Source organism: Anomaloglossus baeobatrachus, chromosome 3 (assembly GCF_048569485.1).
Source record: "Anomaloglossus baeobatrachus isolate aAnoBae1 chromosome 3, aAnoBae1.hap1, whole genome shotgun sequence".
NCBI lineage: Eukaryota > Metazoa > Chordata > Amphibia > Anura > Aromobatidae > Anomaloglossus > Anomaloglossus baeobatrachus.
The window spans coordinates 627,995,364-628,010,257 of record NC_134355.1 but is presented as its reverse complement, the minus strand read 5'-3'; the positions used below and the strand labels follow the sequence as shown (position 1 = coordinate 628,010,257).

Here is a 14,894-nt window from a genome sequence, read left to right as displayed (position 1 = left end):
ATAAAAATACCCTATCTGATAAGAATATAAAGCCCCCTATAGCTCTGTACTCCATGCCTGCATCTGGTACTAATGCTCAGCTACCTTGTTGCCGCCTTAAGGGTTGCTAGGGAACTTCCTTATAAGGTAAGATGCCCCTTTAAGAATAGAACTCAGGGTTACATTATGACATCACAATTAAGAATCCCTATGTATACCAGTGTTTTCACTCTCATTCTCACTTTGACACTTGTGGTCATTGCTGTTAGTGATAAAGCTATATAGCTCTTCATATACAGATCGTGCTTTGCATTACTTTTATTTGAAATGTCTGGAATTTCTCCAGATAAATTTCAGGTGTTAGCACAACTTCAGGAGATTCTTATCAGCTATGACCCTGACTTTGTGCTACCACTACCCTGTGGCATCCTCAGCTTCACATACCGGCTGGTTATGAAGCTAGTGAGTGACTGCCTGACCAAATACAATCATGGTCAAATTAGCTCAGAATATCTTGAGCATTTACAGCAGAACATCAGGACAGCAGTACAAGAGGTAAATAACAGACAATCTGCACAAATCTTATAAAAATAGTAATAATAGAAAGTAATAATGGAATAAAAATGTAAGTTTATTCGGTAAAAAGTACCCTAATAAGAATAGCCAAAGAGCCAAAATAGGGCACACAGGCTACATGAGAAGGGAGAGAGTGGGATCTAAAGGATTAATTGAATTAGTGGTGGGAAGGTTGTGGTTGTGGAGGAATAGGATTATTAACTATTTAAGAACAAGGGAATTTTTCACTTTTTCCGCTCCCATATTTTCATCACTTTCTTTCAAGAGTCATATATTTGTAGTGACAGATGTGTGAGGAGTTGTTTTTGTTGTTGCTTTTTTGCAAGAAGACTTGAGGCTGTGAATGGCTCTATTCTTTTTACCATACAATGTACTGAAAAACAGGAATAATATTCCAAATGTGATGAAATGGTAACGAAAATTCAATTCTGGTTTTGCTTTTAAGGCTTTCAATATGGAGAAAAATTACCTAAAAACATTATTCTCCATGTCAGTCTGATAACTATGATATCATTATAACTAGTGGGCCCAGATCTTGTGAGAATTGGGGGTATTAATGTGGAATATTAATAACTTACGCCTTGTACCAGTGCGCTTCTTGTAGAGTCTCATTTTTAAAAAGGTGTTGTTTTTCTCCTGGTTTAGCTCAATCTAATATCTAAAGCTGAGTGTATGTATGTACTGTATGTGTGTGTATGTGTGTATGTATGTATGTATGTATGTATGTGTGTATGTATGTATGTGTGTATGTGTGTATGTATGTATGTATGTGTGTATGTATGTATGTGTGTATGTATGTATGTATGTATGTACTGTATGTGTGTGTATGTGTGTATGTATGTATGTATGTCTGTATGTATGTATGTGTGTGTGTGTGTATGTCCGCTAAAGGAATTTCCACCGTCGCATGTATAATCACGAAATTTTGCGCACACACTCCATTTGACTCAAGGAACGTCATAAACTATCTTTTGAGGGAAAATTTTAACCCTACGCTTTACAGTTATTCGCCAAAAGACCTGCCTCCATTAAAGTTAATAGGGCTGGGAGCCACAGTGCAGCCAGAACTCAGAAGAATGCGCAGCCACGCCCTTAAGTGGAATGTTGGCATGTCACAATGCAGCCAGGGAAAGAGACAGAGAGACAGACAAACAAAGAAATAGGGAAAAAATAGGGAAAGAGACAGACAGAGAGAGTCAGACAGGAAAAGAGACAGACAGACAGATAAAGAATGAAACAGACAGAAAGAGAGAGAAAGAGAAAGACAGTTACTATCCTGGGCAATGCCAGGTGCTACAGCTACTTGATATATATAATTGTGGGGTTATCATTGTTGAAGTCACCCCTAGATTTGGGTTGTAAAGTTAATAAAGGATGCAGTGACCGTTTTACACCAGTCACAAGCAGTCATGTGTCTTATGTACATACACTGGGTAAGGCGTATAGACAAGGACATTTAATGGTTTACAAGTTACCAGATTCCTTGTCAGTTCCCAATATAAGCATTTTAGTGCAGATAGGAGTAAGGTGGTGACATAAAGGGCCCCCTCCATTCTGAACTTTCTCTCATGATTTTCTTGTTTATTTTCATCTCTATAGGCTGAAAGATCCCAAAGTGGAGAATTGGCCTTTATTAAAGAACTGGCCCAAAATGTCCTGAGGGTACTAGAGAACCCATCCTGCCAACTGGAGCATCAGGTAAGGATCCATCATCTTCTATATCTCATGTCATTGTTGTCTGATCTTCTCCAGATTTCCAGTCATGTAGCAGAAGGTCAGATTTATGATGTTTACGTTCTACCTTTGGTTCCAGGCAGACACAGGGTATAGTATGACAGCCTGTCTCCGCGGTTCTATCTGTGATGGCAGTCTGTACTCAGCGGTGCGGAGTTTATATCTATGCTTCTGTCTTGCTCGGTCATCACAGACTTCCTTCTTATAAATGCTGCAGTTCTGGGACATTATTAGAGAACAGTTGTATATACAAGTCCATTATGTATTAATGTACCTTTACTAGAGGGAGCGGCCGGGTATAGTTCATCCCATACTGAAATTATTAAGTAAATCCAGATTTAGATTTAGATATATATGGTATTTAGTATTTCTGAAATGTTATATTAATTGTATATATTATATCCATCAGGAAACATCAGAAGATGACTCCGAAGAAGGGCAGGACCTAAATATCCCTGACTGTGAGACCAGTCAGCTGGAGCTTAATACTGATCTGATAGAAGGTAAGCTGATCACCAATATTTTACATTCAAATGTCAAGTAATAGAGAACGGCAGAGAATATGCAGATTTACTCTTCATCCTCTGCATGAGGCCGATGGCTACACCAGAGCCCCCCATAGACAATATTGGAGGGCGCTCATATAATTCTGCTTCTTTTCTGGGGTTTTCTCATCTTAAAATAAAAAAAGAAGCTCATGAGTCCCCGATCATATCATTGTTGGGGATTCAATCAAATTTGCCGCAATCACAGATTTATCTACTGATACAGACTATTACATGACATCTCTTCATTATTTATCATTATTTTAGGAACATCTGTGCCGGCAAATACTGAATGTGGAATATGTGAGACACCAGAGATCGTCCACGAATCTGCCAGTGTAAGTATCAGAGGGATGTCTGTATAATGATGACTGGGCACGAAATACACATCCCATATTATATCCCATATGACAATGGGATGTCTCTGTTCTTCATGTAGATCAGACCTATTATATGTGATGATGGCATTATTCCTGCCTCCTCTGTGTGATGACCCTCGTCATCCCCTGCAGTATAATAATATATTTATATGGAGGATACAACCCTTTAATATAAGAGCGTCTGTGGAGGGTCCGGCTTGTATGACGTCCTCTACATCTGCTGCAGTGTAATCAGCGGGATATAATATAGACGGGAGATGTTCCTGCATCTGGAGCTTTATTTTTCTGTAGTTTCTATGACCTAATATAGTTTCTTATTAATTTATAGGCCGCGAGTGGATCCTTAAATGTAATGAGAAGTCCTTGTAAGAGCGACTTTGATCCGATCAAGCTGATCAGCTTTGGAAATTTTGGGTGAGCTTTTCTTTGATATAATATTTATTTCCAAGGACTTCTAATGACGACGCCAATGTCTCTGTGTCCCGCTCATGCAATGTTCCCATACAGAAATTAGGAGTCGATATCACTGTCCACATTTGTTACTATTCAGGACAGATGGGATGGAGTGTGAATGAGGACCTCCTATAGGTGATCATTTATGGAGTGTTAGAAAAAAAAAAAGCCAGCACTAAATGTGCACTACAGCACTAAACATTCCAACTGTATTTATTATAAAATTGCGATTTTTGGCCAAAAATTGCAATTTCTTGAGCTACCCCACCACGTCACGGCAAATCTCATTTGGGGCAGTCCTACGCTAAAATATTTTTATAAAATGTGCCAGATGGCCTCACATATGAAATAGTAGAACTGCTCTTAGCAGCACTAACCTGGTTTATTTCAATCCCGTACCCATGACTGAGTCATGGCTGTGGGCGGGACAGGTCCAAGCAAATGCTGCATGAAGTAAATAGCCTGTGGACAGGGCCTGATGACTGTATGCGAACAGTCACCAACCGCCAAAATCTAGACAGGTGGAATACATCCCAAATTAGGGTGCATAGCTAGGTGGGGGTCAGTCACCGACCAATTGATTGAAAAAAAAACCCCAAAAAAGCCAGCACTAAATGTGCACTACAGCACTAAAAATTCCAACTGTACTTATTATAAATTTGAGATTTTGGGCAAAAAATTGCAATTTCTATTTTTATGGAATTTTAGTTTATGTATTTGTAGACACGTATTTCTAGAAATGGTCTCACATCTAGTATTAACCATTAGTACAGAAGATCATTTGATGAGGTCTACAGACAGATTATTAGTAACAATTGATAATTAATCATGGATTTTCCTTTTCTCCAGTGCCGTCCACTTAGTGCGCCATAAAGCCACAAAACAGATCTGCGCCATGAAGAAAATGGACAAGCAGAACCTGAATAATACATGGAGTCTTGAACAAGCCTTTCTGGAGAGGGACATCTCAGCAATTGCGGATTGTCCCTTTCTAGTCTCCATGTTCTGCTCTTTTCCTACTAGACGACATCTTTGTATGGTGATGGAGTACGCACCAGGTAGGACACATCCATTGTATATATATACTGCCCACGTCTGCTTAATCCTTATATATACCCAGACTGTGACCACATGGGCGGTTACATGTCCACACAGCATTTACTATAATGTATCTATTACCAAGATGCCTGAAAAATCATTGATCTCTGTGAAATCCTCGGGCGTATGTCCTGACTGAGCATGGTGGCAATTTCTGATAAGGATAAAAGCATAAATTGTTTATATTTGAGCAGTTTTTATAGATGGAAATGTCGCGGGCGGGGAGGAGGGTGTCAGCACACCGCGCTCACCCCTTCTGCTCGGGTCCGGCAGTTGCTCCTGGTGGCTCGAGCTGCGGGTCGGATCCCGGGGTGTCTCGAGCGACGCTCCTCGCCCGTGAGTGAAAGGGGGGGGTGTTTGTTGGGATTATAGTTCGTGACGCCACCCACGGTTGTGGTGATGGCACCACCGCTGCTCAGTGTGGGGGTCCCGGGGATGGCGATGGGAGCAGCCAGGTGTTGTGTTGCCCCTCCGTGGGTAGGGGTTGGTGATCCCGGGGCCCGGTGAAGAGATGTGAAGTGTAGGGCCTGGAGGGCGCAGGGACACGGGGGCAGCGCTATGCCTTGCGGCACTGTGGTACTCACTCAGCCTGAGACACGGACACAGTTTGTACGGTAAACCAACGGCTGGTAGGACGGTCCCACAGACGGTTGCACCTGCACTCCCGGTAGGTGACGGTGACGTCTCTCTTCCTTGCACCTGTTTGACTGATGGTAGCGGTGGATTCCCTCCGGTTACCCGCTCCCCGACTGCAATCTGGGCCGGAATAGCTCTACACTTTGCCCGCAGGCGCTGGCCCTGGGGAAACTGGTGCCTTGGCGGTGGCGGTGTCTCCCCGGTAATGGTCGGGCTGTTGCCGTCAATCGGGACTTTGTTGCTGGGGGATCTGCGTCCCCTTCACTGACGGATTCGGCAAATTGGGCGACTCCTAGCCTTGCCGGGGTCCGAGAGGCCCCTGCCCTGGTGCTGACTGTCCTTCGGAACACTGCTCCAGACCACCGGGCACACAGCCAACGGGGTCCTTCCAGGAACTTCCAAACGGTCCCCCTCCGCACAGTCACCGCCGTCGCTGACCTTGCTGTACTGGTCCTACACAAAGCTGGGCTCTCAGGCTTTCCTTCCTTCTTGTCACCTCACTTGCTTTCCTCCTTTACTACTCTTCTTTCCTCCACTTTCACTTCTCGGTTTACTCTAGCCCTCAGCTAGACTGCACTCTTCCCCTGCCCGGGGCTATCTGCTGTTCACTCCTTCATGTCCCTGACTCGACTGCTGCTCCTCTCTGAGCTTTTTTTTGCCTGGTCACTTCCTGCCTCCAGAGTTGTGAGCTCCTTGGTGGGCGGAGCCAACCGCCTGGCCCACCCCCTGGTGTGCATCAACAGACTCTTGGAGGAAGGCAACAAAGATTTCTGGTTAGCAGGTGTGCCTACCTGGAGTGTGGGGTGTAGTGGTGTTGTTATCTGTGTCCCCTGGCTTGCCCAGGGCGACACAGAAACTTTCGCAGAGAAATACATGAGGCTTGTAGATGGGGCCGGGCTCTATCTCTGTGTATAGGGTAACTCTGTAGTATACAATATATGTTGTGCATTATACAGTTTATCTCTATATATGATTTCCTGTTCCACTATCTTTGATTATTTCTCATTCACCCTCATCATGAGTAATTTACATTGTAACAAACCCTCACCTGTGATACTTGCTTTCTCGTGTAGGAGGAGACTGTGCCAGTCTCCTAAAGAACAAAGGTGCTTTTCCTAACGCCTTGGCTCAGTTGTACATCGCAGAAACAGTTGTCGCTGTGGAATATCTGCATAGCCATGGTGTGGTGCACAGAGACCTGAAGCCTCAGAAGTAAGTGACCCCTGTGTTATAATGAAGGGGAAGAAAGTTACAGATTGTTATAGAGTCTATGGGTTATTACTGACGCCATCTTTTCATTCACAGCCTCCTGATAACAGCTACAGGACATATTAAAGTCACGGATTTTGGGCTTTCAAAACTCGGCGTCATGAGACCAACGTCCAACGTCTACAAGGCTCCAACTGAGGACATCATCAGAGAGTTCTGTGATAAAGAGGTCGGCTTTACTTACAGGATCTTGTACTTTACAGATCTCTTCTCTTTCTCCTTATCTGATCATTTCTCATTTAGACGTTTCCTTTGATGTCATTTGTTGAAATGATATTTATTGATCATCATCCCTTATTTTTGTTTGTTTCCAGACGGTTGGCACGGTTACCTACATGGCCCCAGAAGTCATCCTATTGAAAGGATACGGAAGACCTGTAGACTGGTGGTCATTAGGGATCATTCTATACACATTCTATTTAGGATATGAACCCTTTACTGGGGCTACCAAGAAGGAGATTATGCGCAGGATCGTCTATGGTAAGCAAAGTAATCTGAATGCCATGTGATGTCTCTGTTATTTGCTTTGATTTGTTCTGTGCCCAAGTTTCTATTTTGTTAAGAAAAATGGGTTTTTTTTCATGAAAATGAATTCAGATGTTTTATTTTATGTAATACTTGATTTTTATATAACAGCTGACATACCTTGGACATTTAATGAATACTGTCCTCCACCAAAAGCTAAAGAATTAATCATTGCGCTGCTCCGAAAAAATCCTGCACATCGACTTGGGACAGGTAATATTATCATACTATTAATAATGATTTATTACACCTCATTGACAAGACAAATGACCATGCCCATGAGGACCAGCACTGAGGGTCTTTACTCCACCTACTTGTCCATTCCCCATTCTTCATACTATCACTACATTTCCTTCATGTCTGGCTCTGTTTTATCTTCAGTTCAGAATAACATAAACTGTACAGATATAGAGAAGTTTCTCTGACAATGACTGTGTTATTTTCCTTCTTGTCTTCCTTTTCCAGGAGGGGCAAATGAGATCAAAATGCATCCATTCCTGTGCGACTTGGACTTTGACAATCTGCTAAGTCAGAAACCCGTGTTCGTTCCTGATCTAAAGTCAGATCTGGACACCAGCAACTTTAACAGTAAGAAACATGAGACGTCCTCCGTAGAAAACGGCTGTGTGTCTTGTCTTTAATTTTGTGTGACAATCAGCTCCCACCATTATTAGTGATAGCATGGTGACTGTCTGACCAAGTCTTATGCTAATAATCTCTTATAACACATTACTTTGCAGCTCGCTATATGAAAAACAAACATGTGGATTCCGATGAGGAGGACACCAGTGAGGACAATAAGTGGCTAGAAGTCCGAAATTTTGTATCACCTTATCAAAGGTTTTGTAAAGTAAGTATGTGGCCAAAAAAATATATAAACCCTATAGCTATAAAAAAGTTTTAAAATAAATCTATTTTATATTTCTTCATTTATTTTAGCTATCTATCACCAACACTGAGAGGATGACCAATGAAGAGCCTATGTCACCTCCAGGATGTTCCAAAACCAATACTGAGAGGTTGACCAAAGAAGAGCCTGTGTCACCTCCACAGTGTTTTATAACCAATACTGAGGGGTTGACCAAAGAAAAGCCTGTGTCACCTCCAGGGGGTTCCATAACCAATACTGAGAGGTTGACCAAAGAAGAGCCTGTGTCACCTCCAGAGTGTTTTATAACCAATACTGAGGGGTTGACCAAAGAAGAGCCTGTGTCACCTCCAGGGGGTTCCATAACCAATACTGAGAGGTTGACCAAAGAAGAGCCTGTGTCACCTCCAGAGTGTTTTATAACCAATACTGAGGGGTTGACCAAAGAAGAGCCTGTGTCACCTCCAGGGGGTTCCATAACCAATACTGAGAGGTTGACCAAAGAAGAGCCTGTGTCACCTCCAGGGTGTTCTATAACCAGTACTGAGAGGATGACTAAAGAAGAGCCTGTGTCACCTCCAGAGTGTTCCATAACCAATATTGACAGGATGACTAAAGAAGAGCCTTTGTCACCTCCAGGGGGTTCCATAACCAATACTGAGAGGATGACCAAAGAGCCTGAGTCACCTCCAGGGGGTTCTATAACCAATACTGAGAGGATGACCAAAGAGACTATGTCACCTGCAGAGTGGTCCATGACCAATACTGAGAGGTTGACCAAAGAAGAACCTGTGTCACCTCCAGGGTGTTCTATAACCAATACTGAGAGTATGACCAAAGAGCCTGTGTCACCTCCAGAGTGTTCCATAACCAATACTGGGAGGTTGACCAAAGAAGAGCCTTTGTCAGCTCCAGAGGGTTTAATAACCAATACTGAGAGGATGACTAAAGGAGAGCCTGTGTCACCTCCAGAGTGTTCCATAACCAATACTGAGAGGTTGACCAAAGAAGAGCCTGTGTCACCTCCAGGGGGTTCCATAACCAATACTGAGAGGTTGACTAAAGAAGAGCCTGTGTCACCTCCAGGGGGTTCCGAAAAACCCTCAGACATGTGAGTAGATAATTATTATTATTATTATTATGTGATTTATAAGGGACGAGTAGCACAAATATAAATTCAGCATCCACCGCCCCATGATTGCTGATCTCTGTAGTTCTGGATTGTGAGAACACTGTAATAACAGCTGAATATGGAGACCAGCCATTCATTTCCAGTTCAATACAATATTACTAGTTGAGTCCATTATTTCTGGAAGAATGGGGTCCTGAGTGGGGAATCTCTTCCGTGTTTTCCTAATTGGCCTTACAGGCAGGTGCTCGTCCTTCTATATTGTTTTTACTTGTAATTTACTTGACTTTCTTCTATCAAACAGAAAGAAAGAATCTTCACTTTCCAAATCTGATGGTGGGAATCAGTGTTTCCCTGTCACTAACATTGCGGCATCCTCGCCCTCCGTCTCAGGTATGTACAGATATATAGATCATCCTATTATTTATCTACTCTCTTATATAGCGCTTTTAATTCCACCGCACCTTACAGACATGATCATCACTGTCCCCAGTGGGGTTCCCAATTTACATTCCCTATCAGTATGCCTTCGTAGTGTGGGAGGAAACCGGAGAATCCGGAGGATACCCACGGATTATACGGGAAGAACATACAAACTCCTTGCAGATGTCCTTAGCCTATAATCCAAAAGTGTAATGTGAATCTGCACATGAAGGATCAGGAAATTACTTACTTTATTCCCGTCGCCCCACTGAATTTTATTTTTCTTTGTGGGGGGTATATAAAATCCCGCATACGTTTCAAGAGTTATTGGGCCTTTATATTTGGTGCAAATGATTATGGTCTTTACCAATGGGGTGTGGCACACAGGATTTTTTTGGGGGCGTGTCTTCAGACTTCTCATTATGGGAACTATTAGCCACGCCCCTATGGTAAACACCATAAAAATTAGCACAAAAAAATATATCTCTGAACTGAAAAGGGGACGGTAACAAATAACAACCAGCGAACTCAGGGGAGAGCGGGAATAAGAGAAAGGTGAATCCTGGACACTTTTCACCTGGTGACGAGTCCTCTATAAAGTTACACTGAAGGTTTATGGAACTGATTATATAATAACACTGTGTCCTGCTGCAAGTAATGTCATATTAATAAGCGGACATAGATCCTTGGGGAGACACCACATGGCGGCACACAGAATAGTGATAGGTGCATAGTAATCAGGTCACTTAACTTTATGAAGATACAAACCTAATCTTTTAGGAATTTATAATCAACATTTTTCTGACTTTTTGATTAGAATCTCCAGTTCAGAAAGGAAGAAGATCTGCTCTAAAACTGGGAAAAAAGCAAAAAACAGAGACTGTAGAAGAGGGGGAGAGAAGGCGAGGTAAGTGTGACCATAAGCTCCATGTTGTGTGATGTCAGTGAGAATTCATGTGCAGCAGATGTGATCTGTGGTGGGATTGTCACATCTATGATGGCTGACGATGGTCCCATACCTGTGTATGGAGAAGGTTCCTCTACCGTCCGGTCACAGTGACACCACTGTACTATCCTCTAATATGGAGTCCCATTACTTACATCAGTTTTTCATTTCTTCTCACAGGTTCTATCTTCCGCCGGATGATATCATCCTGCCGGCGTAGATTATCCAGGGCTGCTCGCGCTGTCAGAGAAAGCTGCATTTTTGCCTGCTGTCAGCGGGGCTCCATAGTCATCACACAAAACCCCCTCATCTAGCGCCCTGAAGAAAATACAGCACATCCACCATCAATACTGTGCTTGTATGGAAGAACTTGTACCACCTATGGGCAGCACGGTGGCTCAGTGGTTAGCACTGTAGTCTTGCAGCAATCTGCAAGGAGTTTGTATGTTCTCCCCGTGTTTGCGTGGGTTTCCTCCGGGTTCTCCGGTTTCCTCCCACACTCCAAAGATATACTGATAGGGAATTTACATTGTGAGCCCCCAAAAAATGAATAAAAATTTAAAATTGATTCATATTTTAACTTAATTATTACTAATTTAAAACTTAATTATTAATGGCATATCAATACTATACATGTCATAAGTATTTGATGGGTTGGACACTGGAGATGAGCGAGTATCGAAATATTCGTATTCGCGATACTCGTAACAAGTACTTTGTAATACGCGCGTATTCATTCCGAATGGCGAGTATAATGCAAGTCAATGTGTAATTAGAGTAATTATCTGCTGGACTCCAACAGAAAAATACTCGCATTTCCCAATCAGAAGAAAATTACTTCCATTTCCCATTGACTTGCATTGTACTCGCTATTTGGAGAGAATATGCAATTATTACAAAATACTCGTTACGAGTATCACAAATATTTCGATACTCGCTCATCTCTATTGGACACCAAACAGGAGAAGAATGGTTCTTTGTCTCCCATTAATGCTTTACACCCTGGCCACAATTGGTGTGATGACCAGAGATTCTGTTATTCCTAAGGTTATGTGCACACAGCGCTTTTAAATGCTGCATACCTGCTAAGTAGTGATGGGCGAAAAAGTTCGGGGTCTGTACCGGATACCTAGTATATGTGCACGGACCCCCATTACAGAAGTCTCAGGGAACTCGGTGTAACGGTTCGGATTTGGCCATCCAAAATATTAAAAAAAAATTCAGGAAAAAGAAAGAAAATAAGGAATAAATCAGGAGCGTTATACTTACCGAGTCTCCCACAAGGCTGTAACACCACATCAGGGTCTGCTTATTAACCCTCATACATATTCACTGCTTCCCTCGAGCACCGTCAGTCCCAACATGTAGTTGGTTGCCGTCAGACCGCGCCCCCACCCTGTGTGAGAGAATGAAGCCAGCACTGATTGGCCAGACATTAACCAGTTAGTGCCCGGCTGCTTTCTGCTGTAGCCTTTGAGCTCAGCTGTGGCATCCATCTTACATGAGGAGGGAGCGTCAGTCAGGAACTTGTGCTGCACCTGATGCCAGACGGGCAACTAAGCAGCATGTACTTATATCTGAGCGAAGTGTGTTTATATCTAATATAAACCATATCATACCTCCCAACCGTCCTAAATTATGTGGGACTGTCCCCAGTTAAGTGAATACATTTACTCAGTTCAGTGCATAAATTAAATTCTCATCTGCTCTGGGTTACCAATATGGCAGGACTGAAACTCGTGAACTGATTGTCCAAAGGCAGCGGCTCTACCATTGACCTACTGCCTCTATTGAAAGAGAAAGAGAGATAGATAGATAGATAGATAGATACAGGGATAGATAGATACATGATAGAGAGAAACATGATAGATAGATAGATACATAATAGTTGGATAGATACATGATAGATAATAGATAGATACATGATAGATAATAGATAGATATGTGCCGCCCACGTGCCAGCAGCCGGGCTGCTCGGATCCGGATCCGCGGTGGCTCAAGAGGTCTCTGGACCCGGGGGTCGTGCGGCTACTCGATGAAAGGGGGACTATGTACAGGGGGATTGAAAGTCGTGACGCCACCCACAGTGTGTGGTAATGTGAGAGACCACCGCTGCTGTTGGGGAGCCCGGTGACGGTGATGTAGCAGCAGGATGTTTAACCCCTCCGTTGTTAGGGGGTTTGTGTCCTGGGACCCGTCGGATGGTTGGTGATTGGGTGCCGTTGGGGTAGGAACAGGGGTATTGCAATGTACTCACTCAGTCCAGGAATAACAACACCGACAGCTTGTAAACCAGAATTCTGAGCACCACTGCAGCTTGTAGGGAGCAAGCCTGGGTCTGTGCCCTTGGTGTTGCTGTTAGCCTGTGACCCTGTCCTTGGCACCTCTGTCTCTGTTGGACCCGTGGGTATAAAACTCTTTAGGTCCCACTCACCCGTATGGCTATCAGAGGGAGCTTGCTCTCAGGGTTCACGCGTAGGATTTCTTTGGACTGTATTGGGAAAGTCCTATCCCATCGGTGCGCTAGTACCCCGATTTTGGAGTGGGTTGGGGATGACACTTGAAGTCTTCACCCCTGTTGGGTAAATTACCGGAACACGTGAAGCTACATTCCAGCCTGGGGTCCACGTACCGCGTCGTGCCCTGGCCCCTGCCCGGTGGTAGCTCAAGGCCGTCGGCCGCCCTCCTCTGCAGTCCGTGCCTCTTGACACTGTCCCCTGTGACCGGGGTTCCAGCTCTTACCAGGCCCAGACCAACGTCTGCCACCTAGTACACAGGAGCCCTGCTCCCTGACCTCTCCTCACGAGAGTTACCACTCCACCTCTTCTCCTTTCACTCTCACTGCTCAAGCTCAACTGTCACTTTTTCCACTTTCCCCTTACCAACCCCCCAAGTGGGTGGCCATATTTCCTTCAGGCCCCCCAATGGTGTGTCTGGTAGGTTAAAGTGTGAAGTGTTCCTATGATTTTTATTGGCTAAGCTGTTAGCAACACCAAAGGTTCAGGACCCGTAACCAAGGAGGGTGGATACTGTGCAGAAGGGAAGATTGCACAATACCCTGCGATGACCTGATAGGCCAGGGCGTCACAGATACATGATAAATAGAAAGGCAGTACAAAACCATCCTCAGGAGGAAGAAGCAGAGCTACATCTTTACCAAACATAGCCAACTCCAAGGCGTCCGGCAAGATAACTCCTTCTGGGAAATATGGAAGCACATGGACACAAAAAGCAAGAAAAACGACATCCATATCCAAAATGGCAACATCTGGCTCCAGTACTTCAGAGACCTCTACAAAGACATCCCTAAAGAAGGACTAAGCCAAGAACAGGAAAACATAACAACTGAATAAATAAATAAATAAATAAAGGCGATGGAGTAGAAAGTCAAAAATTTTCAAAAACCTCTGGATACACCAATTACATTACAGGAAGTTGCAGAAAGAATCTCTTCCATAAGGTGTAAAAAAGCCAGTGGCCTGGATGGAATCCCCCAGAGATGCTGAAGTAGAACCCACTAGAGATTCAACCTGCAATGGTTCAACTGTTCAATATTGTGCTAAGTGGCGGCTACTTCCCTTGAACCTGGAACCAAGGCCTCATCAGACCCATCCACAAGAGTGGGGATAGGTATGACCCTGCCAACAACAGAGGCATATGTGTCAGCAGTAACTTGGGAAAACTGTTCAACAGCATCCTGAACAAGAGGATCCTCAGTTTTCTTACCGAGCACAATGTCCTCAGCAAAAGCCAGAGTTCGTGCCAAACCACCACACCACGGATCACATCTACATCATGCACAGTCTCTGTTACGGGGGGCTGTCTGATAACCTAAAGGAGTATCAGACAGTCAGGGTCCACCGTGCAAAGACTCTGCTGCAGACTATGGCAGAGTGCAATACCTCTGTTAACTCACAGAAGGATATAATAAGTAAGTAAAGCAATTCCTCCCTTACTTGGAGGGTGTGTGGAATGATCTCTGTTAATAATCACAGAGACAAAGGCAATGTGTGCGAAATGGCACCTACCTAGGTCCGCTCTTCTAGTGGTGCAAAAGAGACGAACAGCAGCGTAAGCCGCACAAAGCTCCTACCTGCGTTCGCTCCACTAGTGTGCGAGGACACGAACCACTAGATATGGCACCTGCCTAGGTCCGCTCTTCTAGTGGTGCAAAAGAGACGAACAGCAGCGTAAGCCGCACAAAGCTCCTACCTCTGTTCGCTCCCCTAGTGTGCGAGGATACGAACAACTGCCAGACGCAGTATAAGGAACGTTACCCTAGCGGCAACGTCCACCTACGAGTCGAACCACAAGGCCCAGCCAGACCATGTGC

At 44.0% G+C, this 14,894-nt stretch overlaps 2 protein-coding genes across 3 annotated transcripts; both read left to right on the top strand.

Annotated features, from left to right (window-relative positions):
- The first annotated feature begins 242 nt into the window (after nucleotides 1-242).
- LOC142297334 (microtubule-associated serine/threonine-protein kinase 4-like) lies at nucleotides 243-8,610 on the top strand. Its single transcript, XM_075341568.1, has 14 exons — nucleotides 243-534; nucleotides 2,155-2,253; nucleotides 2,699-2,792; nucleotides 3,102-3,172; nucleotides 3,543-3,628; nucleotides 4,517-4,725; nucleotides 6,475-6,613; nucleotides 6,707-6,839; nucleotides 6,985-7,150; nucleotides 7,307-7,408; nucleotides 7,661-7,783; nucleotides 7,936-8,045; nucleotides 8,135-8,404; nucleotides 8,605-8,610. Exons 1-14 carry the CDS (start codon nucleotides 307-309, stop codon nucleotides 8,608-8,610), a joined length of 1,836 nt encoding a protein of 611 aa, XP_075197683.1. The 5' UTR covers nucleotides 243-306.
- LOC142295678 (uncharacterized) lies at nucleotides 8,512-11,129 on the top strand. 2 transcript variants are annotated; one of them, XM_075338776.1, is made up of 4 exons: nucleotides 8,512-9,174; nucleotides 9,497-9,585; nucleotides 10,433-10,522; nucleotides 10,742-11,129. In XM_075338776.1, exons 1-4 carry the CDS (start codon nucleotides 8,615-8,617, stop codon nucleotides 10,873-10,875), a joined length of 873 nt encoding a protein of 290 aa, XP_075194891.1. In that variant the 5' UTR covers nucleotides 8,512-8,614; the 3' UTR covers nucleotides 10,876-11,129. The 2 variants fall into 2 exon arrangements, with proteins under 2 accessions (XP_075194891.1, XP_075194892.1); XM_075338777.1 differs by having other exon boundaries at nucleotides 10,396-10,522; nucleotides 10,742-10,850.
- Nucleotides 11,130-14,894: the final 3,765 nt, after the last annotated feature.